The 20225-nt window shown below is 28.5% G+C and overlaps 1 protein-coding gene across 1 annotated transcript in view; it reads left to right on the top strand.

The window, feature by feature from the left end:
• Positions 1 to 20225, top strand: part of LOC123296050 (protein O-mannosyl-transferase TMTC2-like) — a 280446-nt gene that overhangs the window by 95244 nt on the left and 164977 nt on the right. The window contains exon 5 of the mRNA XM_044877511.1: positions 12920 to 13034. Coding sequence (XP_044733446.1) covers positions 12920 to 13034 — 115 coding nt within the window. The remainder of the gene's footprint in view (positions 1 to 12919; positions 13035 to 20225) is intronic.

The following is a 20225-nucleotide window of genomic DNA, read 5'->3' as shown; positions in this document are numbered from 1 at the left end:
TATAAATAAAACATTGAAAGAAAATATAATATTATGAGCATATAAGCTAGAAATATTATTTTTATTAACCTTTAAAATTTGCTCCATAATTTGCTATACCTATATATACTATATAGATATACAAACATCTTACTGTTGAAATATTTTATGGAATTTCTATCAAAAATGTTTTCCATTTCATTTAAAATCGACCATCCTATATCTATATGAATTTAAATAGTAGTGAGTGTTAAAATCACATGAATAATTCAAGTTTATTTACATGAATAAATAAACTTATAAAAGATAAGTTGTCAGGTGCATACCAAGTATATTTTACGGATCGTTGTTTTTTTATAACATTTTCAAAACCATTCAACTTTTCATACCCAATGGTGTATGATATAATAATAAACTTTTGTGAAAATATTATTTATTATAAGAAATTATTACCATTACCAATGGTAAAATTTTAATTGTTTAATTGTACCTATCAAGACGATGCTACATCAAAAATTATTTTATTTTTCTCAAACGTTATGTTTTATAATTATTCGAGATGAAAAATAACATGTTGTCATGAATAAGACTCTTGAGATGTAAACCTTCTGTTTATTGTGTTCTGGATAAATTTTACATATTTTTGGAGTTTACTTCGTTACGTTTTTGGTGCACAACCTTTCGTAGTAATGCGTATGTATAACTTGTAAATTTGTATCCTGTCGACAAAGCATCCATTGAACTGACAATAATCCGACGGACTCAGTACGATATACAACACTTAAGGAGTAATCTCTAGTCGTGCGTGGAGCTAACACACACAATTTTTTTCTTATGCGATTTTACTGACTAGTTTTGTGTTACACGGAAAATTGTATAAAAAATGATTTCTCCGTATATGAAAAATATTTTGAAATAAGACACCCGCTTAGACAATATACTATTCCAAAACTTTACAGTACATATTGGTATTTTTGGTAAGTTGAATCTTTTTGAACAATAAAATCTTCAATGCTTTGTAAATATAATAATAATATAGGAAACATAATCAGATGTTAGATTTGTTGTTGTAATTTCAGAGGCTTAAATACGAGCCGCAAACATAAATATTAACATAAACTTTGAGGGAGGATCTTTAGTCATCATTTTGGATGTCCATTTTCAGTACGAAATCATTGTCAGTATTATTAGACTTGTATAAGAAAGTAAAAAATACTATACCCACTATAAAATTATTTATACTTGAATAAAAAATATCAACTACGTCACGGTTCCCATCTGACTATGTTGTCTTCAAATTTGATTAACAGTATACGAAATAAATGTATAATTTAAATTCTGACATATTTTCCCTTGAGATGTAGGAGGTCCTCTTATCAAATTATAATGGAGGTATAATTGGTTTATATATCACTTGTAAAATAAGTTTTTATGAGTAAGTAACATTTCTATTTTCAAATTTTACAGCCCAGCCTTTTTTAGCAGTTTGGTTCCTAAACAAGTTTTAATAGTGTGACATCAAACCGGAATTGTGTAAATCAAAAACGAGCAATGAAAAACCAATTTATTATTTTTAATATTATTTATGGTAATAATAGTTTATTATTTAAAGAAAAAGAGATAAATTCTTGCGTACTTGCGTCCAAAAATAATATTGTCGAGGACTGAAGAACCCCTTGATTACAAAGGATCTCAGTTGCATTCAAGCTATATCAAGTGATTTTGAAGGCTTTGATGTTTTCAAAGGCAAGACAAAACATTATATATTTCTTATTATTTCTTTCATATTTATATAACTATGAGATAAGATTATTCGGAAGCGTTTAAGTTCAATAAACTTGAAAAGAATGTAATACAGTCCTGGGGATAAAATAATTGTTACACCTACTCACGAATAGTTAAATGTAGAATAAGAGTTTTTTAACTTTCTTAGTATTTGATGTAAAGATATATAAATCTAAAGTGAATTTCATATTAACTATCACAACAGAATGTGTACGAGGTATTTTTAATATGTACAAAGAAACTTTAATGAGTTCCGTAAATACATGTTATATATAGATATATTCTTTTAATCAAACTGATATCCTTTCTCGCAGCATTATATGAAGCAAAGATGTACAGAGGCTACATAAAGTATGATATTCAGAAACAAAAATTTTCTTCTATGACAAAAAAAGACAAGATAACTTTTCTTATCATTTCCTTCATATTTATAAAGGAATGAGATAAATCAAAAACTAATTTCCAACAATTTTTGTGCATATTTCAGTGAGCAAAGGTGTAACCAAATTCGTACGCGGTATGTGTAGCGGGTCGATTTTCATCGGCACAACAAAAATGTTTTGTAATTAGTTTTTGGGCTGATTTTGTGCAAGGCATATTCATGAATTAGGTATACCCAATCTCTCCAAATATTTGAGTAGTTTAAATAATAGGCAAAATGGTTATTGGTAAAACATATGGGTGATAGCACAATAGGTCTCTGGCTTCCGGATAAATTGTCAATAATGTCGTACTTATCGTAAATAATTTATTTTTAAAGAATTAAGATCCGCCAAGTTTTCTCTGACTTTATTTTAGCAGTTGTAATTTGATACCACCAAATGATTGTTTTATCTGCTACTGGCTTTTACCCTGCAGCTGCATCCGAGTTTTTGGCTTAAATAACTGGCAAAGATCAATAAAAAATAATATGAAACAAACAGGATGAAAGAGATACAATTTATGGATATCGGTGCAACCAAGGTTATCAGACATCCTTCTTACAAAAAAATTAATTTGAAAAAAAAATTAAAAATTAAGACATATTACCTATTGCTTAAAAAAACGGAAATAAATAAACAGAAATTAGGATGTAAAATAATAGTTAAACAAACAATTTTTTTTTGTATTTTCGCCCGTGGAAGTGTAAAATCATACTTTCCGCCCTGAGGGTAGAAAAATCATACTTTTTTCAAGTGCTTTAAAAATTGTAAGAATTTCTCTCATCATGAGAGTTAAGGAGTGAGCTAGTACATTATGTACAGTTTATGATCTAAAAAGATAGGTTTATGAACCAACATACCAATTTTAATGTGCTTAGTTTTTATGTTCAGTGATTATTAATCGATTGAAACTTCATTATGCCGTGACTTATGGAATTAAGAACATGTATTTTTTTTTTTAATTTTTCAATAATCCACAATATTTTTCCAACTCACTTTATATTTATTACGTACACACATTTTTACTCAACGTTTTTTAATTAACTGGATGGAAGCTATAAACATTCTTTTACTTACAATGTTTTGTAATGTGTGTTTATGTTAGATAAAAAACAAATTCTTTATTTTTTGAAAGAAAATGTTGTTATTCGATCGTAATTAAAACATGTTTTCGTCTCCTTAAATAATCTTTATTTTAACAAATGATAGGTATTACGAATCAGACAAAGAATATAGAGAAAATTTGTCGATTTATATATAGAAAAGGAAATATTTGAAAGAGGTTAGAGAGTAGTAGAAAAAAAACAAAGGTTTTGCGTGTTGGATAATTCATGAGAAGCAACGAGCTGGCAATAGCTTACAAATTGCTCCCAATGGTACAGATCACAAACTATACTAGACAATCGGACGAAGATATCGAATATACGAGCACATATAGATACCATACTTTAAACATCCCATATATATTCGATGTCTTTGTCTTCGTAATTTTTTCTTTATCTTATTTCTTTATACCGGAAAAGATAATATCTTTTTTTTTCGTCTGTGTATGTAATATTTTTTGTTACCTTTGTTTCATTACAATCGAATAGATTTCGCTTTTTTGTCGATTCAATTTGAATATCACACCTTCGCGTTATTGTGTTTTTAATAAAATCGACGTTTTTTGTTTTTTTTTTTTTTCATATCTGAAAAGAACATTTAGTTTGAAAACGTAGAATCGAATTCATATACTGCATTGAATTTTAAGAAATCGAGTAACATATTATTATTGTTCGCCGACTAAAAAAGGTGCAAACTTTCATTAATGTAGAATAATATTCAAGGCACGTTTTAGATAGTAAATTTGAATATTTTATTTTTAGTTTATGTTGCTATTTAAAGGAATTATCATCGCCACAAAAATAAATGGACTTTGAAATTGCTATCGAAATGTAAAAGATACGTTTAGGGTTTGTTGTATATAAGGGTTGTTTAATTTGATACTATGTATGTGAGACATACTTATAAAACGATACATTTTCTTACTGAATGTTTTTTCTTTGATCATTAAATATACATTTCCTTTTAGTTTTTCGCAATATATTTTTCTTTCGAAACAACCAAAATTATTTCAATTTTAAACTTGTTTTTCAAGAAAACAAAATTCTATTGTTTTTGGATGAAATGATAATTTGTAGTAATTTGTAGTATAATGTCTAGATCTTACGAATTCGTATGACCTAGAAGCAAAGACACTTCTATTGCACGGAAATGTTTTCCCACAATATTCTTTTGTGCATAAATTTCAAAAACTAAATATAATAATGGGTTATTTTAGGAGAAATGATGTGATTGAATGTTTATAATAATATAAAAGCTTTTAAGATATTATTTCTCTGGTATTTCCCAAAATAAGAAAATTTTTGTAATGAATCTGAAAATTTAACTTGAAGAATACAAAAAAATTCAGATGTTGATATCCGAATGACTTTTAAGATATACCACACTTCAATGGACAAGAAATCGACAATTTAATATTTTTTTATTCAATCAGATTAAGTTTTTGAAACTTATTTGTATTGAAAATAAAGAAGCTGTTCATGTGAGTGCGCCTATAATGGCCCACACATTCATATTTCCAGATGAAAAAAATGTTTAAGTATTATTTGAAGCATACCAGAAGAGATTGATAGTCTATATGTTACATACTCGTTTTTTATGCCGTAAGTCGTACTGTGATCAAAACCCAGCACTTTTTTGAATGTTGTACATATTCAAAAAATCAATTATCGTAAATTATAGTTTAAGTGGTCTTCTACAAAATTTGCTTATTATCAAAATGTTCCAGTTTCTTAATACAACCGAATTATTTCAAGTTTTATTTTAAACAAATCTAGAGCATGCTTTAGTTGCTTGGACCATAAAGAGAATGGATGTGTCTTGAAAAACAGTAATAAAGTTTACAAACAAATTTTGTACACTGAATAATTTTAAGATATAATTATAGGATTAAAAGTATTTATTTATACGAACAAAATATGCTGTTCAGAAAGAAGAAATTGTAGATGCTGAAGCTGACGATATAATATAAAATCATCCAAGAAAATAATAAATTTGGTTTGCAAAATACAATATTATAATTTATATATAAAATACAAAATAATATTTACATAAAATTTTCTCCTTCGGGTAGATACCTACCGGTTGGTCGCCCAAAAATATTACGCATGCAATCATGATGAAAATACAATTATTATTAAAAATAATTATTAACAATATTAGGGGAAAATGGTTAGTTATAATCGAACCATTTAATTTTAAAGAACTCATGCATATCCCATTTAATTTTTTGAATTTCTTTCCAATTATTGAATAATGTATTCGTTCTCTAGCCAAAAATTATTTTATTTATTTTTAATATTTTTGTTGTTTATTAAACTCATATGTCTCCTAAATGGTATGCCAGCAACATAGGGGCTTTCTTGATCTCTAAAACCATATATTTTCTTGTTTTATTAAAATAAAGCTTATCATTTTAGTTGTTTATTTAAGTTCGATAATGTCGGTTTTCTATTAAAAGGACAAACAAAAACAAAACTCAATTTGAAATAATAACTTAACTTTTTGCAAACTGTTTGAAAACTGGTTTGTTTTAAGACAGTTGAAAAATCCATATTTGATTAATATTATTATTTTACAACACGCCAGTCTTAAAAAAAGTTGCGAAAAATTAAGTTATTATTTGAGTTTGAGTGTTGTTTTTGTTTGCCCGTTTTGTGGGAAATTGGCGTAAAATAAATTTGTATGTTTATTATGGAATGTATATTATATAAGCTTTCAACAATTCTGTATTAATGCGAATTTAAAACTTGGTACAGTTTAGGCAATCTTAGAGTTAAAAGCGAATAATTAAAAATAATGCATGAATTTTATTTTATCTAATACGTAGCGCCTGCACGGATGAACCGATTTTAATTTTTTTGTTTTCATTTGAAATTTAACGGAGAGTGTTAGCTTTGTTTGAAATGTAAGTTTAGGTTTCCGCACACGAAAGAAACTAAAAAATTGGCGGTGATCTTCAAAATCGATTCCGTTTGGAAAAGACATGACATATAAATAATTACTATGGAAATGAATGGTCAAATAAACCTGGTTCAATTAATTTCGAAAAATGAAATGGTAAAATAATTAGGTAATTTAAAACAATAATTCAAACGAACACAGTCAACTCAAATATTTCAATTTCAATAAAATATATCCAAAAATTTGTCCCAAAAAATGATAGCTCTCTAAGTATCCTTTTCGTTTCATCTGATGTCCTTGAACATCACTTTGATGTTGATTTAAGAAGGATTGCTATAAGTTAAAACTGTTTATCTGTGCGTCTGTGTGTTTCTCAGTGGCATCGTAGCCCCTAAACGGTCGAACCGACTCGATTGAGAACATTTTATAACAAGTTTCCAAAAATCGGTTTACAAAGAATAAATCGCATTTGTCGGGGGTTTTTTAAATTTTGTAAATTTCACTTGATAAACGTATAATCGTTTAGAAAAATATTAGTATAGATTTTCTAATCGCTAAATAAAAATGTCAACATAATGTAAATTTTTTATAATCTAAGAAATTTACAAAATTCTTGGTGAGACACCTTATACAAAATGATTTTCATGGAGACTTGTAAAATTGTATACGACAATGTAAGTTGTAACTTCTATGTAAAACTGATGGTTTAATATTATCATCAAACGTATAATAAATACAACAAGTATATCTACTTTAGTGACGTAGAAAAACCAAGCAGTACTTTGTAACACTTAAATAATATTATATCATCATTTTATGTAAGCAAGATTTGTTTTGTAACTGATATTAATAATAATTAGAATTTCAATTCGTTCCTACTTTCTATCCTAGAAAATAAACACATAAATCTGTGATGGTAATGTGTTTGATTTTATATTATTATTTTATTTCATATCTTTGTGACTCGTTTGTAAGCAGTTTGATGATAATTTAATATATTGTGATATTTACATTGTGGTACAAATTAATTTTTACGTTGTACTGTTTTCTTTTGATAATAATTCATTGATAAAATATACGGAAATTCTGATTAAAAATCTATAAGACAATCTTTTAATCCGCTTACAGAATAGGCGCTGGATATATGGGATTGAGTGTGCAAAATATGAGTACCGCATTTTGTCAATTGATTCTTGTTCAAACATTATTTTAGAATTTTGATAAACTCAAAAATCTAATTTTATGCTCTGTTTTTTTAGCTTTTAAAATGGCCTTTTTGGAGTTTTTCCAAACATTAAACTGTTAATATCTCGAAAACGAAGAAATTTACGAAAAAATCACAAAGAGCTTTTTTGACGTTAAATAACCCATAGAACCAAGAGTAACTTTTACTTGATTCAAAACAATGTCATTTAAATGTTTCTTTGGAGGGGGAGGGTATACAAAAATTGGACCAAAAGGGTTTCTGGCAAGATTCGAAATATTAATCTATAAGCTTTTCTGATCAAGAATCAAATGACAAATTGCGGTTTACCTTCTACTATAAGGAAGTAAGGTTTACAAAAATATAAGCTTCAGATTTATGAGCAGGTAAGATTGAGGTCCTCTTAAAAAAAATAAATTTTCTTACAATGTAATGCAGTTTTATTAAAAAATCGTCTTTTCATTTGAGCACGAAAATACTTGGTCATCCCTCTCGAAGCCGAAACGAGATAATAAGGTACCCTAAATTGTTACTATATTGTTGGAAATAACAATAAAGACATTAATTTTATATGTACGTTTTGTAACTGTGTTTCAACAGTCTTTCTAATTCAATTTCTAAAAGTCACTAAAGGTCATATATTTATATTAAAACAGCTTTTCAATTTCAAGTTTGTCAATTTCCAAACACAATTTCACTTACAAATAATTTATTTAATTACCATAAATTTGAACCAGTATGTACACAAGCTCGTACATAGCTCTATAGTTTTAAACCATGTTTTATATAATAAATGGTAATAACATTGTGCCTGGTATTCTCTCTAAAATTGTCACAGCTGTTTCGTATCGTAACTATGTAGTTTATGGTTTTCAATAAAAATAATAAAAAAATTGCACACATATTTCCATTGAAAATGTTCATTGTAGTAAACGTTTTGTATCTATCTATTGTTATACTAGATTGTCTTTCTGTGGGATGAAGAAGGTTGTCTAGGATAGCCCTCTGTTCATGTGGGCCCACCGCAATTTTTTAGTCGTGCGATCGCCTGTATAATATTTGTTTGTTTTTAAAAAAATATACTTCCCTTTAAAGTAAGAGTTCTTTCTATAAAATTTGGAATCGAGTCAAATTGTACGGTTTGAAATCAAAGGGCATACAAAAAAAAGCTTTTGTAAAGCGTTCTTATTCCTTTGCTTATCAAATTGTTGAAAAATGTAGCCATTTGGAGCCATGTGCTAAGATTTCTCCAAAATTATTTCATAAACAGAATTTATTGTAAGTCAAAAGTAAGAGCGACCTTTACAACAATCCTATACTTGTCCTATATTTGAATTACGGGCAAATAGATCATTTTTTTTTTTTACTGTTGCAACCAATTACAGTAACTATTACAAAAAAAATCATATATTTAAATATTGGTTTTATATTGTTAATTTATAAATTCTATATTTGATTTTTTTACTTTTATTATTTATCGGTTTTACAGGTTTATTTTTTCATAGCCCTTGAAATATTCAACTATTACGAAGCAAATATATATAATTTGTAGCCATCATTTTAATCAGTTCATTTCTCAAACCTCCAAAAAATTAAAACAAAGGTCGTAGCTCACTATTGAATAAATAGAATCAGATAAAAAATATTTCCTTTCATGGGAACTGTTGATGGAAGTGAAAACTTAAAACTTTGAAATAATTGCCTTTTTTTTAATTGCACAGCTTTAATTATTTTTAAAAATGTGTCGTTTTTTCGATTGAAAAAAGTTTTAGTTTCCTATGTAACGGTTTTGTTACACATCGTCTAACGCGCCCATAGAAGTTTTCACTTCAAAAAAAACTTTCCACCTGGAGTGAGTGAGCAACATTTTGAACCTTCCCAGTCCAGAAAAACTTTACAAAATTATATTATTAATTTAAAAAATTAAATTCTCAATAAAAAAGATCAAAACTTTCTTATCTGCTCAGAAATCGAATCAAATGGAAGGAAGGGTAATTAATAAATATTAGTTTTTAATAATTGGTAACCATTTGTTGTCCATATATTTCATTTCGTCCCAAGTTTCTAACGCTCAGAATTGTTTTCATAAAATTACCTAATTAGTCCATTTCCGACTTTGAATTCGTTAATGGTCAAGATTATTCAAATGGATCTTGAGACCAAAGAACCCACCTTGTAGACTGAAAGAGATAGATCACAAAAGTTTAAATATACAAATTTTCTTATTAGTTTTCTTCTGTTTTCTTATAATGTTGACCATCAAATTGTATGGTACAATGCAATATGATTTTACAAATCATCAAATAAATAAAATTTATAACATTAATAAAAATAAGTTCATTTCAAATACAATGTCTATCTCACACATAATATATGGTGGTGAGTATTGTAGTGTTTAATAATAATAAGTTAGATATAACCGGAAATGTTGTAACATTGAATGTTAAAATGATATATACCACTGTGATGAGTAAAAGCACATCATATACACTCACTTATACACACATATAAACATTTGTATGTAGCGAGAGCAACTTGAGCTATTTGGTACGAGCAAACGAACTCTGAAACGAAGGATGTTAAAATAGATAGAATAGATACATATAGCAAATATGTGTGTATTACATGTTGTACAGAGTATCATGTATCATATAATGTACCGAGCATTTATGCGATCATGAGGTAAGAATTCCGTGAATCTTGTGAATATTTTTGTTTATAAAATTCTTTATTAAAAGAAATGAGTCAAGTTAGTCAAATTTTAATTATACACAGCCAGGTTTATAAGTGCTTTCATAAAGTGTGTTAATTTATTTGACAACAAAAAATCTCCTTAAATTTACCAGCTAGAAGAAGTTGGCTCAAGCAAAGATTATTGACTTAACTCCAGCTCCCACCTGATAAGTGATAGAAAAACACTTAAAAAAAAGTGAAGTCTTATTAAAAAAAAAATAATACTTTTAATACATTTTTTTCAAAGGACAAAAAAATCACGTTTTCTTAGCAAGATATTTAAATCATGTAATTTTTTATCCCCTTACGGTGCTAAATTTATAGATTTAAGCTAATAAAGTTTTCATTTTTGACATAAAACTCCTATATTGGTATGCTTTCAAATTTAATTGAAAGAAAATACATCAGCTTCAGAAAAAAAGTAAAAGATAAAAGGTGCGAAAGTAAGGACGGTCATCGAATTGTGTGAATAATAATAACCTAAGCCTAAGTTTTAATTTTGGGTATTTTCTTTTAATGAAATAAGTTCTGTCAAAGATTTATTTTCTCCGGAAAAACGATAAGAAGATTTTCGATAGGCCAGGTATACTTGGCCGTATCTTTCTGGGAGTCGCAAATAATGATTTATACATATAATTGATGGCAGTTAAATAAATTTTTTATTTTATATTAAACCTTTCTAGTTTAACGAAAAATATTCCTCGATTTAAAAAGCTACGTCTCCTTTAAGGTCACTAAAATTTTACAACAAATCTTTGGTGGGATTCATTTAATTCTAAATTACCGAAATATCCTCAAGTGTTGTTAGAAAAAGGTAAGGTAATAAAATTAAAGTGTATTAGGAAAAAGTAACTCTCGAGTATTTCAACTTCAAAAGCACAAATATTTAAAATAAAGGATGCAGCCAATTTTATTCTACCTTGAAATGTGACACAAAACCGTGTAATGTAACTTAAATTGTTTTAAGATGCCTAAATATGATATTCCTTCAATATTTTATGAATGTCTATTGATTTCGAGTGGTTATATAATGTTTTTAGAAGATATATGAATAACACACAAGCGTTTGGCAGGCTGGCAGGCAAGCAATGTGTAGACAGGAAATACTCATTTCTGCAATGTTGGTTCGTTGTAGTAATAGTTGGTTTTCGTATATGGATAGTATAGTAATACGAAAATTGTTGGAATTTGTTAGGAATTTAATAATTCTCTATGATCTACGGGTAGATCTATCTAGATATATATATTCGTATATTACATAAATGTACATGGTATTTATATATTTATACTTGTAGAAATAAATATCACAGGGTGTTTAATAAACCTATTCAAAACAAAATTATTAATAAATGTTTTTAAATAGAGAAATGGATCAAACGCGTGTTACGTGTTCCATTGTCAGCATAATAAACTTTCCTAAGTTGGCATTATCTTTGCATTTTGAAAATAAAGCTATTATTTTAATTAAGTTGAAATATAATCAGTATTTGGAAAATATCTAATTGTAATTAACCGATAGTTGTTAAAAACCGATACTTAGAACCAAGAATGGTCTTCGTTACGGATCTGGGAGAATTTATGAATTTATACATACTTGTTAGATTTAACTAAATATAAAAGACTTTTGTAAACTCTTGTATTATACGTTTGTATACCAGAAACATGTAGTTTCCTTGTTCAACTGTTATTTTAATATGGTAAAATTGAAAACTAAGTATAGCGTGTAGGGTGTAGTACCAGGAATCAAAATTAACATTTATATATCCTTCAAAGCCATTTTTTACTCGACTATCAAGGAATGGTTATGTTTTTCGCGCGTATCTTGTAAGTACTTACATATTTATGTATAATTGTTTGTAGATTTCTTCATTATCTCGTATCGTCCAAATGTCTCGATTATTTAAACACTTAAGGTATCGTTATATTCGTCTTAAACACCCTTAAAAAAGTGTCGGATTTTTGGTGCGAAATAGTAAAATTAATCGAGTATGATATAAAAATTAAGAAAATTAAAAGGGGATTTCAAAAATATGTATAAGTTATATATTTAAGTTTAATTACAAATAATAAATAAATTATTTAAAAAATACCCCTATTTTGTTACAAATGCTCTCCATTAAGCAAACCTACATCTTACAGGCTAGGTTGGATTATATTGGCTATATACGAAGGAAATTTACGCTATAGAGCCCATTGTGATACCATTTATGTGTTTTGACACCTTTTTCGCTGATAGTTTCGAGAATTTATCAGCTCTTCAATTATTTTCAGACGCTGAGTGAACCTCCATGCATATACCATGAACTACACCAGCCCATCACAACTATTAATTAAATGAAGTTTTGTTGTAACGGTGGGAATCGAACCAGCTACCATAGGCGTACCGCGAACGTAATCGGTTACGCCTTAAGCAACTGAGGTACTGGGGTTAGCGTCTTATAAAATACTCTCATTTTATGTCAAATGCTGTACATTTACCAACCTGCATTTTAAGAAATACCCCCATTTTATTTCAAATGCAGTCCATTGAAATTCAATACCTGCGGAGAAACTACAAATGATTCAAGATTTATTTAACTCTAGGTACTACACCTTCCTTTTCTCTTAAACTGAAAACAATTTGCATATATAGACTGTAAATGTTTCAAGTACATGACTTTCACGTGATTAGAAATTTTTCATACTTTAAATCAATACTTTATATTATCATCAAACACATGAATGCACTTTATTTTATTCATTTATTTTAAAATATTTCATTAATTTAATTTTAATTTTATTTTTGTTACAGCTTATGGAAATTTAGGCAGTGTGTTAAGTAGTCAAGGACGGATAGCTGAAGCAGAATGGGCTTACAATAAAGCTTTAGAATACCGAACAAACATGGCTGATGTACATTATAATTTGTAAGTGTTTAATATTTTTTAATATTATTTTAAGAAATCACTTCTTCACACGTAATATGTTGTCATAAAAAACTCGTGAACGGCAAACATCCATCACTAAGGTTGTATTTCTCGGTCGTTAGGTCCTCTTGTTATTTTATTATTTCTATTGAATTAGGATTTTTGTTTTATCATGTTTGTATGTATATTTACAAAATAGTGCTGAAGAGGGACCCGGCTTCGACACTACATAATGGCACTGTCTTGACTTACCTCAATTATCAGGCAAATTTTAAACTCCTAGCATAATAGAAATATTACAGATCGCCTCCCCTCACTAGCTCAATTTTGAAGTACGAATCTTTGAGGGTGCGCCAGGTCATGAGCTTTAAAGCAGCGCAAAATCTGATTTTTCTACAGAAAATTCATCTCAACTCAATTTTAGAAACTCTTTTTCTTTAGAAGCATAAAAATTTTCGCAACGAAAAAGTGATAAGTTAGCTAATCAAGTTAAACATTGAATCTTGCATTAAATCAGGTATTTTTAATTTTTTGATATGTTGTTTACAATGTTATGGAAATTATTAATCCAAGGTTTTCGACCTCGGCCAAGGACTGGATCATGCCGAAAAATAAGAAACGCGTAAACAATAACACGTCAAAAATTTTGACCATATTTCAGTTTTTGTGTATTTTGACCCGGAAAGACTGGTTTTTCATCATTTTTAAAGCAGGTTAAATTTCCAACAATAAGTTAAGACCGCTTTTTATAGGCCCGATAGTTCCGGAGATACAGCGATTCAAAGTCTGTCTATTTTGTCAAATTAAGGGGTTAGGTACACCTTTAGGCTAATGCTTGCTCAATATAAGCCAATTAAATTTTTATATCTCTTATTCGAACCCTATTCGCCAACCTAGTTGAATCCCAAGTGGGTGCACCATAAAATCACATTTTGCTATAAGTATGAAAATTCACTACAGCAACGTATCTTCTGCGTCATGAACTGCTTACATGGTGTCGTAGTATCAAATATATTTATTTATATTTTGTGGTATAACCAAAAACAACTCAAAAATTCTTTACCATCAAACATGCAAATCCTTGTATAATAAATATGTAATGTATACTCAATGTCACAAAAAATGCTCGTTTTAAAACATTCTAAGTGTTACTATTATAACATAACATATGATGAGTACGCTTAGAATGTTTTAACTGTGGCACTTTTTTTGACAGTGAGTGTATATACAGATACAAATAGATATACTTTTTGTTCACCTTTCTGGGGCACTAGAATAACTAATTTAACTACACCTACATATATCTACACAACGAACCAGGAATCCGTTCTGTATGACTGTCATAAAGTTGTATGTATGTTGTTTTTTTTTTATTGTTCAAATGGGATTTTTTATGTGACAAAGTAATAACAATTTCATTCAACTTTGTCGAATGAATCGAAGCTTTTTCAATCATGTTGATTACAAAAATGTATCCCTTGGAATATGACCTGAATTATACCAGGTATCTATTATATAGCAGGTGTTTACGATAAATTTCACTCTTTTTTTCTCCATGTACTGATGAATTTTTCTAAGTAAATGATAGGTCGTTAAATTTTTATAACAGCACATTCTTGTTGTTGTCTTGTAGAGTCTACAAAAATAAGCTGCTAATAGCTTGAATAGAGTGTCCATGTCTTAATTCTTAAATTGTATTGCATCATGGTATTCATTACCTATGATTCTATTCTGTTAGGTAACCAACCTTATCATGATATATGTGCATTTTGAGGCCATCTTCAAATACTTAAATGAAATTATTCGTCAAAAGAATCTTCCAAAATCATGCTAATGCATCTGATACATACTCAAACTGAATGCGCGCAAATTTTTTCTGTTTGATATTTTTTATGTATGTGTCGGTTTGTTTACATGCGTCTAGTAGACGATATTGGCCAAACGACCACTGTGGTTTTTATTTCGTAATAAACGTTAGTTAGTTATCGGTCATCTTTGTAGTTTGCGGAATTTCTGGAAAACTACTAAAAGTTTCTTTATAGCATCATAAAAAATTAACAGCCAAATTAACCCAAAAAGAAGGTCAATACAGATAAATGTTTTTGACTAGTAGATTATTTAAACAAAAGATGGAAATATTTCAAAAACAACAAGAAAACATTATACTACTTAGAACGTATTTGTATTATTTCCAACATTTTGTGTCTATTGTAAATTAATTAACAACAAAGAAAAAAGAATTAAACAAAATTGGATATTTTTTCATTTATCCTTCTTAAATATTAATGACTGCACAACCATTTTTCGTTTGGAGCTGGCTGGTTTTAGACGGATTACAGTGTGAATAAAAAATGATGTTGTAACATGGTTAAAAATTCATTGCATCGTTTGTCAGATGAGGGAAAGAACGTATTACTACGATATAGTGGTGTACCATTTTGTTTGACTGTGTATAACATTCAAGAAAAGTTTTCGCCGGATACAATTTATTTATAATTTAAAGCAAATAAGAAAAACTTTTTTAATCCTGTGTAAAAATATATTGCAAATAGTAATTATGCATGTGCTTTACTTTTGCCTCTCTTTTTATAAACCATTTAAAAATTAAAGTGAATTAAATATGATTTTCTTTTTTTGTTACTATTTCCAGAAATAAAATTCTGTTAAAGAAAAATCAAGTATTATAACGCTTTTCTCGTTATTGTATATCTACTCTCTAAACAATATAGAGCTTTGGTTTTTTCATTTTTTTTTCGTCTTTACAATTGCGGAAGGAATTTTTTATCGCCATTCAACCAATCTATATATATAAATGTTATGTTGGTTTGTGTACGATTCAAAAACTCAAAAAGTTCAGCATCGATTAAGTCAAACTTTTACTCGATATACAACCTGCTTCGAGGATGGTTTTATCGATATTTAAACACCGGGTGTGGAAAAGTGGGGGGGGGGAAGTGAGTATGAAATTTTCTATATGGAAATAATTTAAATAATTTGTAGACATATACAGATCAACGTTTGCCTAAATGTCGTGTTACTAGTTTTTTTTTTTTTTTTTTTAATTTCATGTAATTTATAAAAATAAAAAACAAGAAAATAATTCTAATCATTTATCTCACAAGTAGTATGTTAGGAATGTCTCTTTAATCGTTTAATCGTTATACGAAAAATTTGAAACAATGGTTATATAGCTATATATGCAAAGTTCGAACGTTCAGAAATTGTAAAGTTTTTTAAAACAAATTCAGTATATAAAAGATTTTCTTACAAAGTAAAAGAAAACTGTAACTGTAAGTTACATGGAAATGAATTTCTGTTTAAAAGTTTTGAACTCGATTATCGGGTGTGTTTATCAAATTTCATAAAATTTACTAGACACTTCTCATCTATTTTCATGCAACCATATTGTCCCACGGCGAAGTACGGCGGGGTACAGCTAGTTGCATTATAAATGCATAGTTAAAGATACACTAATTAAAATCTTGGAGGGCTTATAACGAAGTTATAAGCTCCGAATCCATTTCCATACTATAGGTACCATAATTCCATGTGCAAGCAATAGCTTTTATCAAGATGTTCTTCTATCATTGTCGGTTTTATTTTTTGGATTTTAATATTTCTAAATTCATTGATTGGAAATTTTGAATACATTAGTGTTCTTTCAGCATTTAGGTGTGCCCTTTGACAGTAAAAACAAACTTCTTTTACCGTTACTATATATTTCGATTAAAAAAGCGGACATGTGCCAGCAAGCGGATAATTAAATGGAAATGTGATATAATCAAAGTAAAAGAAAACGAAAATTTACTGGCTTCCAACTAGGGAAACTCACTCACGAAAGGCGAACATTATTTAAAGATCTCCTTGATCCAAAACCGGTTTTTACTTTTTTACTATCCTCTAAAAAACCAATTAGTCCTTCGCCCTGTGAATTCCTCTTAAGTTCATCTCATGCCTCGGAAACCGCCTCAATCCTTTTTTTAAAAAAAGTTGGAGCTAGTTAAACATTCAAAATTTGAAAACTTGAAAATTATAATTCAAAGTTCGAATAAAAAATTATGAAATTAAATTAAATGATGAAAAGATGTACCTGCCTATCCATTCAATTAATAAAAAACGGTTTGGACTTAATTTCTACTTTAATTTCTAGTTTTGGTCGAGAATTTTTTCTTTCTAATCAAGTTGCATGGAGAATACATTTTCATAGCGCAAGATAATGCTACCACAAAATGTATACTTGCATAATATACAAGAATAATTTACAAATAATTTTCATAAAAGAATATTTGAAATCTCATAAATGTTCACAAATTTTAATATTTTCATTTTTACGAAGAAGAGTGGAGAAGAAAAAACATAAAAAGAAAATATAAAATTAATAACATAATATAAAATAGATAGGCATTTACATATTTATTTGGGATATTTTGGGGCTAATATTTATATCATCGATCCTTGACTGTGCATGTACAGAGTGGGGCAGAAAAGAGTGTGACTTTGAAAGTGCTATAAAAAATATTTATACGTTTTTCCTATTTTTCAATAAATGAAAATTAAATGGTGCATACATAAGCATAGCGCTTACGCCGTGGAAGCATTTTAACAAAACCATATTGAAGCAACAAAAGCGAATCCGACAAGAAGTGCTTCAAATGTCACTGGCAATACAGCGACATATGGTGAACAACTTCGAGACTCGCCTCCTGTTTAGATATTATTAGTCGAAGCATGGATCCGTAGCCAGAGCTAGCTATGAATATTTTGAAAAATTTCTGTATTTTTGGTGATGTGACGGGAACTTTATTTTAAAATAAAATCAAAAGACTACAACCAAAACTGTACCACTAAAATCAAGATCAGGACAAATGAGCACGGTTATTGCGGGAATAAAAATTTTGATCAGTATTTTTAAAAGATACATGCTTATATCTTTAACATCGAGTTTTGCCAGAATGATCCAATTTTTATAAAACTATTTATTATATTATATTATATCATTTGAACTTTACATTCAAAAATAATGACTAAACATTTATAAATTCTTATTAATTCTCAAAGAGTTGAATAAATCTATAGCTCCAAGGTGCTTTATACCAAGCTTTGAAAATATTGGAGCGAAAAGCTTATACAAAAAATGAGACAATTTTGATTACGAAATTCAGAGTAACCTTCAAATCTTCTTGAGTCTCAGTTATTATTAACACGATTTCTTCTTAAACAATGTGGTTTCCTCCAAGTCTTGATAAATTTTTTTTAAGTTTTCGTTTTCTGTACGTGACGAAAGCTCGGGAAGGTTGCATTCAATTTTCATTGCCACTAAGTTTGTTAGTTGAACTAACAACGACGAACAAATAACTAACTGCAATTTTTTAAGTTCTACTTTTTTCGAAAAAAAAAAAAAGAAAAAAAACAACAAATTTTTAAAGTATTAGCTCAAAATAACCTTTAGTGCTGGCAAGGAAATCACCAAATATTCTCATTTACGTTATACTCCAGAAATATTTTACAGCACAACAAATTTACATAGCATTATGTCATAATATGCATATGATGCAAATATAATTCAAGAAATAAATGTCACATATGGTCCATCATATGAAGACATTATATTATATGGATAGATCAATGTTATATAATAAATTATATAATATCACACGAAAAGGGTTTTGTGAAATTTATGATGCTTATTCTCGAATTTTCGAAGATGTATCTGATTTTATTATCTATGTTTTAAGATATGATTTAAGAAAACTATTTTTTAGAACATAATCTCCGTTATCGGTTTTATAGCACAGAACAACGCATCCTGTTGGTTAGAAACACTATCAATCGCCGGTTCCATATGCATCGAGCTAACATATCTTTTTCAAGGCCAACTAAATAAATTTAAATAAATGTTTAAGTAATTTATTGAAATTAGTAGATGTATCTTTAGTTAGACGGCGTAATTGGTCAAAATCTAAAATGTGTAAGTTAAGTGTGCTGGGAAAACGTCTTAATAACGATTAATAATAATAATAATGGGGTTTTACCTCCGTCTATCTGACATATGCCTATAACAGAGGCCACCCGCGTCATTATTTGTTAATCTTTATTTGTTTAACTACATCCGTATATATAAAATTACATTTTTATTTATAAAATTACATGTGGGTGGAATCAGTTACTTCGTTCTTATCCAAGCAACGACAATGTGATCAATTCTGCAATCCTCATTAATTATAATTTGTCCACACCATTTGTTCTCCCGGACAGTAGCCAAACGGTCAAAGACCAACGCCTTAGACCGCTCGACCACTGAGCCGGTGGTCGAATTACTTTTAAACTATTGATCACAAACCTCGATCATATTATTATACCATGTATATATAAAATATGTATCTCAAAATATGGATGCTACGAACAAAATTTGGGTTTAGGTGTTCATAAAATCTAATATCTGCTGTTGTATAAAGAAAAATCTTTATTGTGACACCAGTAATTTTTCCTATAAAAAATTAATCATATTTTTTATAGTAAAATTATTTCATATTTTCTTAATTATGACACATATAGATAAAGGATCGTGCGCACAAAAATATTTCTTTAAATGTATTTCAATAAATAATCCAAAAACTCATAACTTTTTTGTTCTGAATGTTGTGTTGTACGTGGATAAAAATACTAGTAATAATACATTACTTAATACGCTTCATTTCTTTTCCGTATATAACCTTTGATGTTTAAAAATGAATTATTAAGGAAAGTAACTCCCACTCATACAATGGTTATTATTTTCTTCTTATGCCTCTTATATATATATATATATATATATATATATCCCTGATATTTTGTGTGTTCATGAAAATACTTAATATTATGGGTATACATTTTATGTGCAATAAACGAAGATGGTCATTGTTCAAGTGTTTTTTCAAACCACAATGCATTGTGGTTGGTTAAACAGAAAGCTTGCGGGACAATATCTTGAATCGCAAATCACTTGAGGAGCCTTTCTATTTGTCGTTGCACGGAAAATTATAATTTGCATCTCACGCAAATTGTCTGACTTCGTTGGTGCTTTTGGCTTAGCTCTCGTGTCCAATTACTAATTTAATACAATATAGTACACAAACAAAGCATCAAAATATAATTTTAGAAATCCTGAGATTAACTAACCGAGTTGTGATTGGAATTAACTTACTGAGTCAT

The sequence above is a fragment of the Chrysoperla carnea genome, chromosome 3 (genome assembly GCF_905475395.1).
Source record: "Chrysoperla carnea chromosome 3, inChrCarn1.1, whole genome shotgun sequence".
Classification (NCBI taxonomy): Eukaryota; Metazoa; Arthropoda; class Insecta; order Neuroptera; family Chrysopidae; genus Chrysoperla; species Chrysoperla carnea.
The sequence above is the reverse complement of the archived record's forward strand: the minus strand, read 5'-3'. Positions and strand labels throughout refer to the sequence as shown.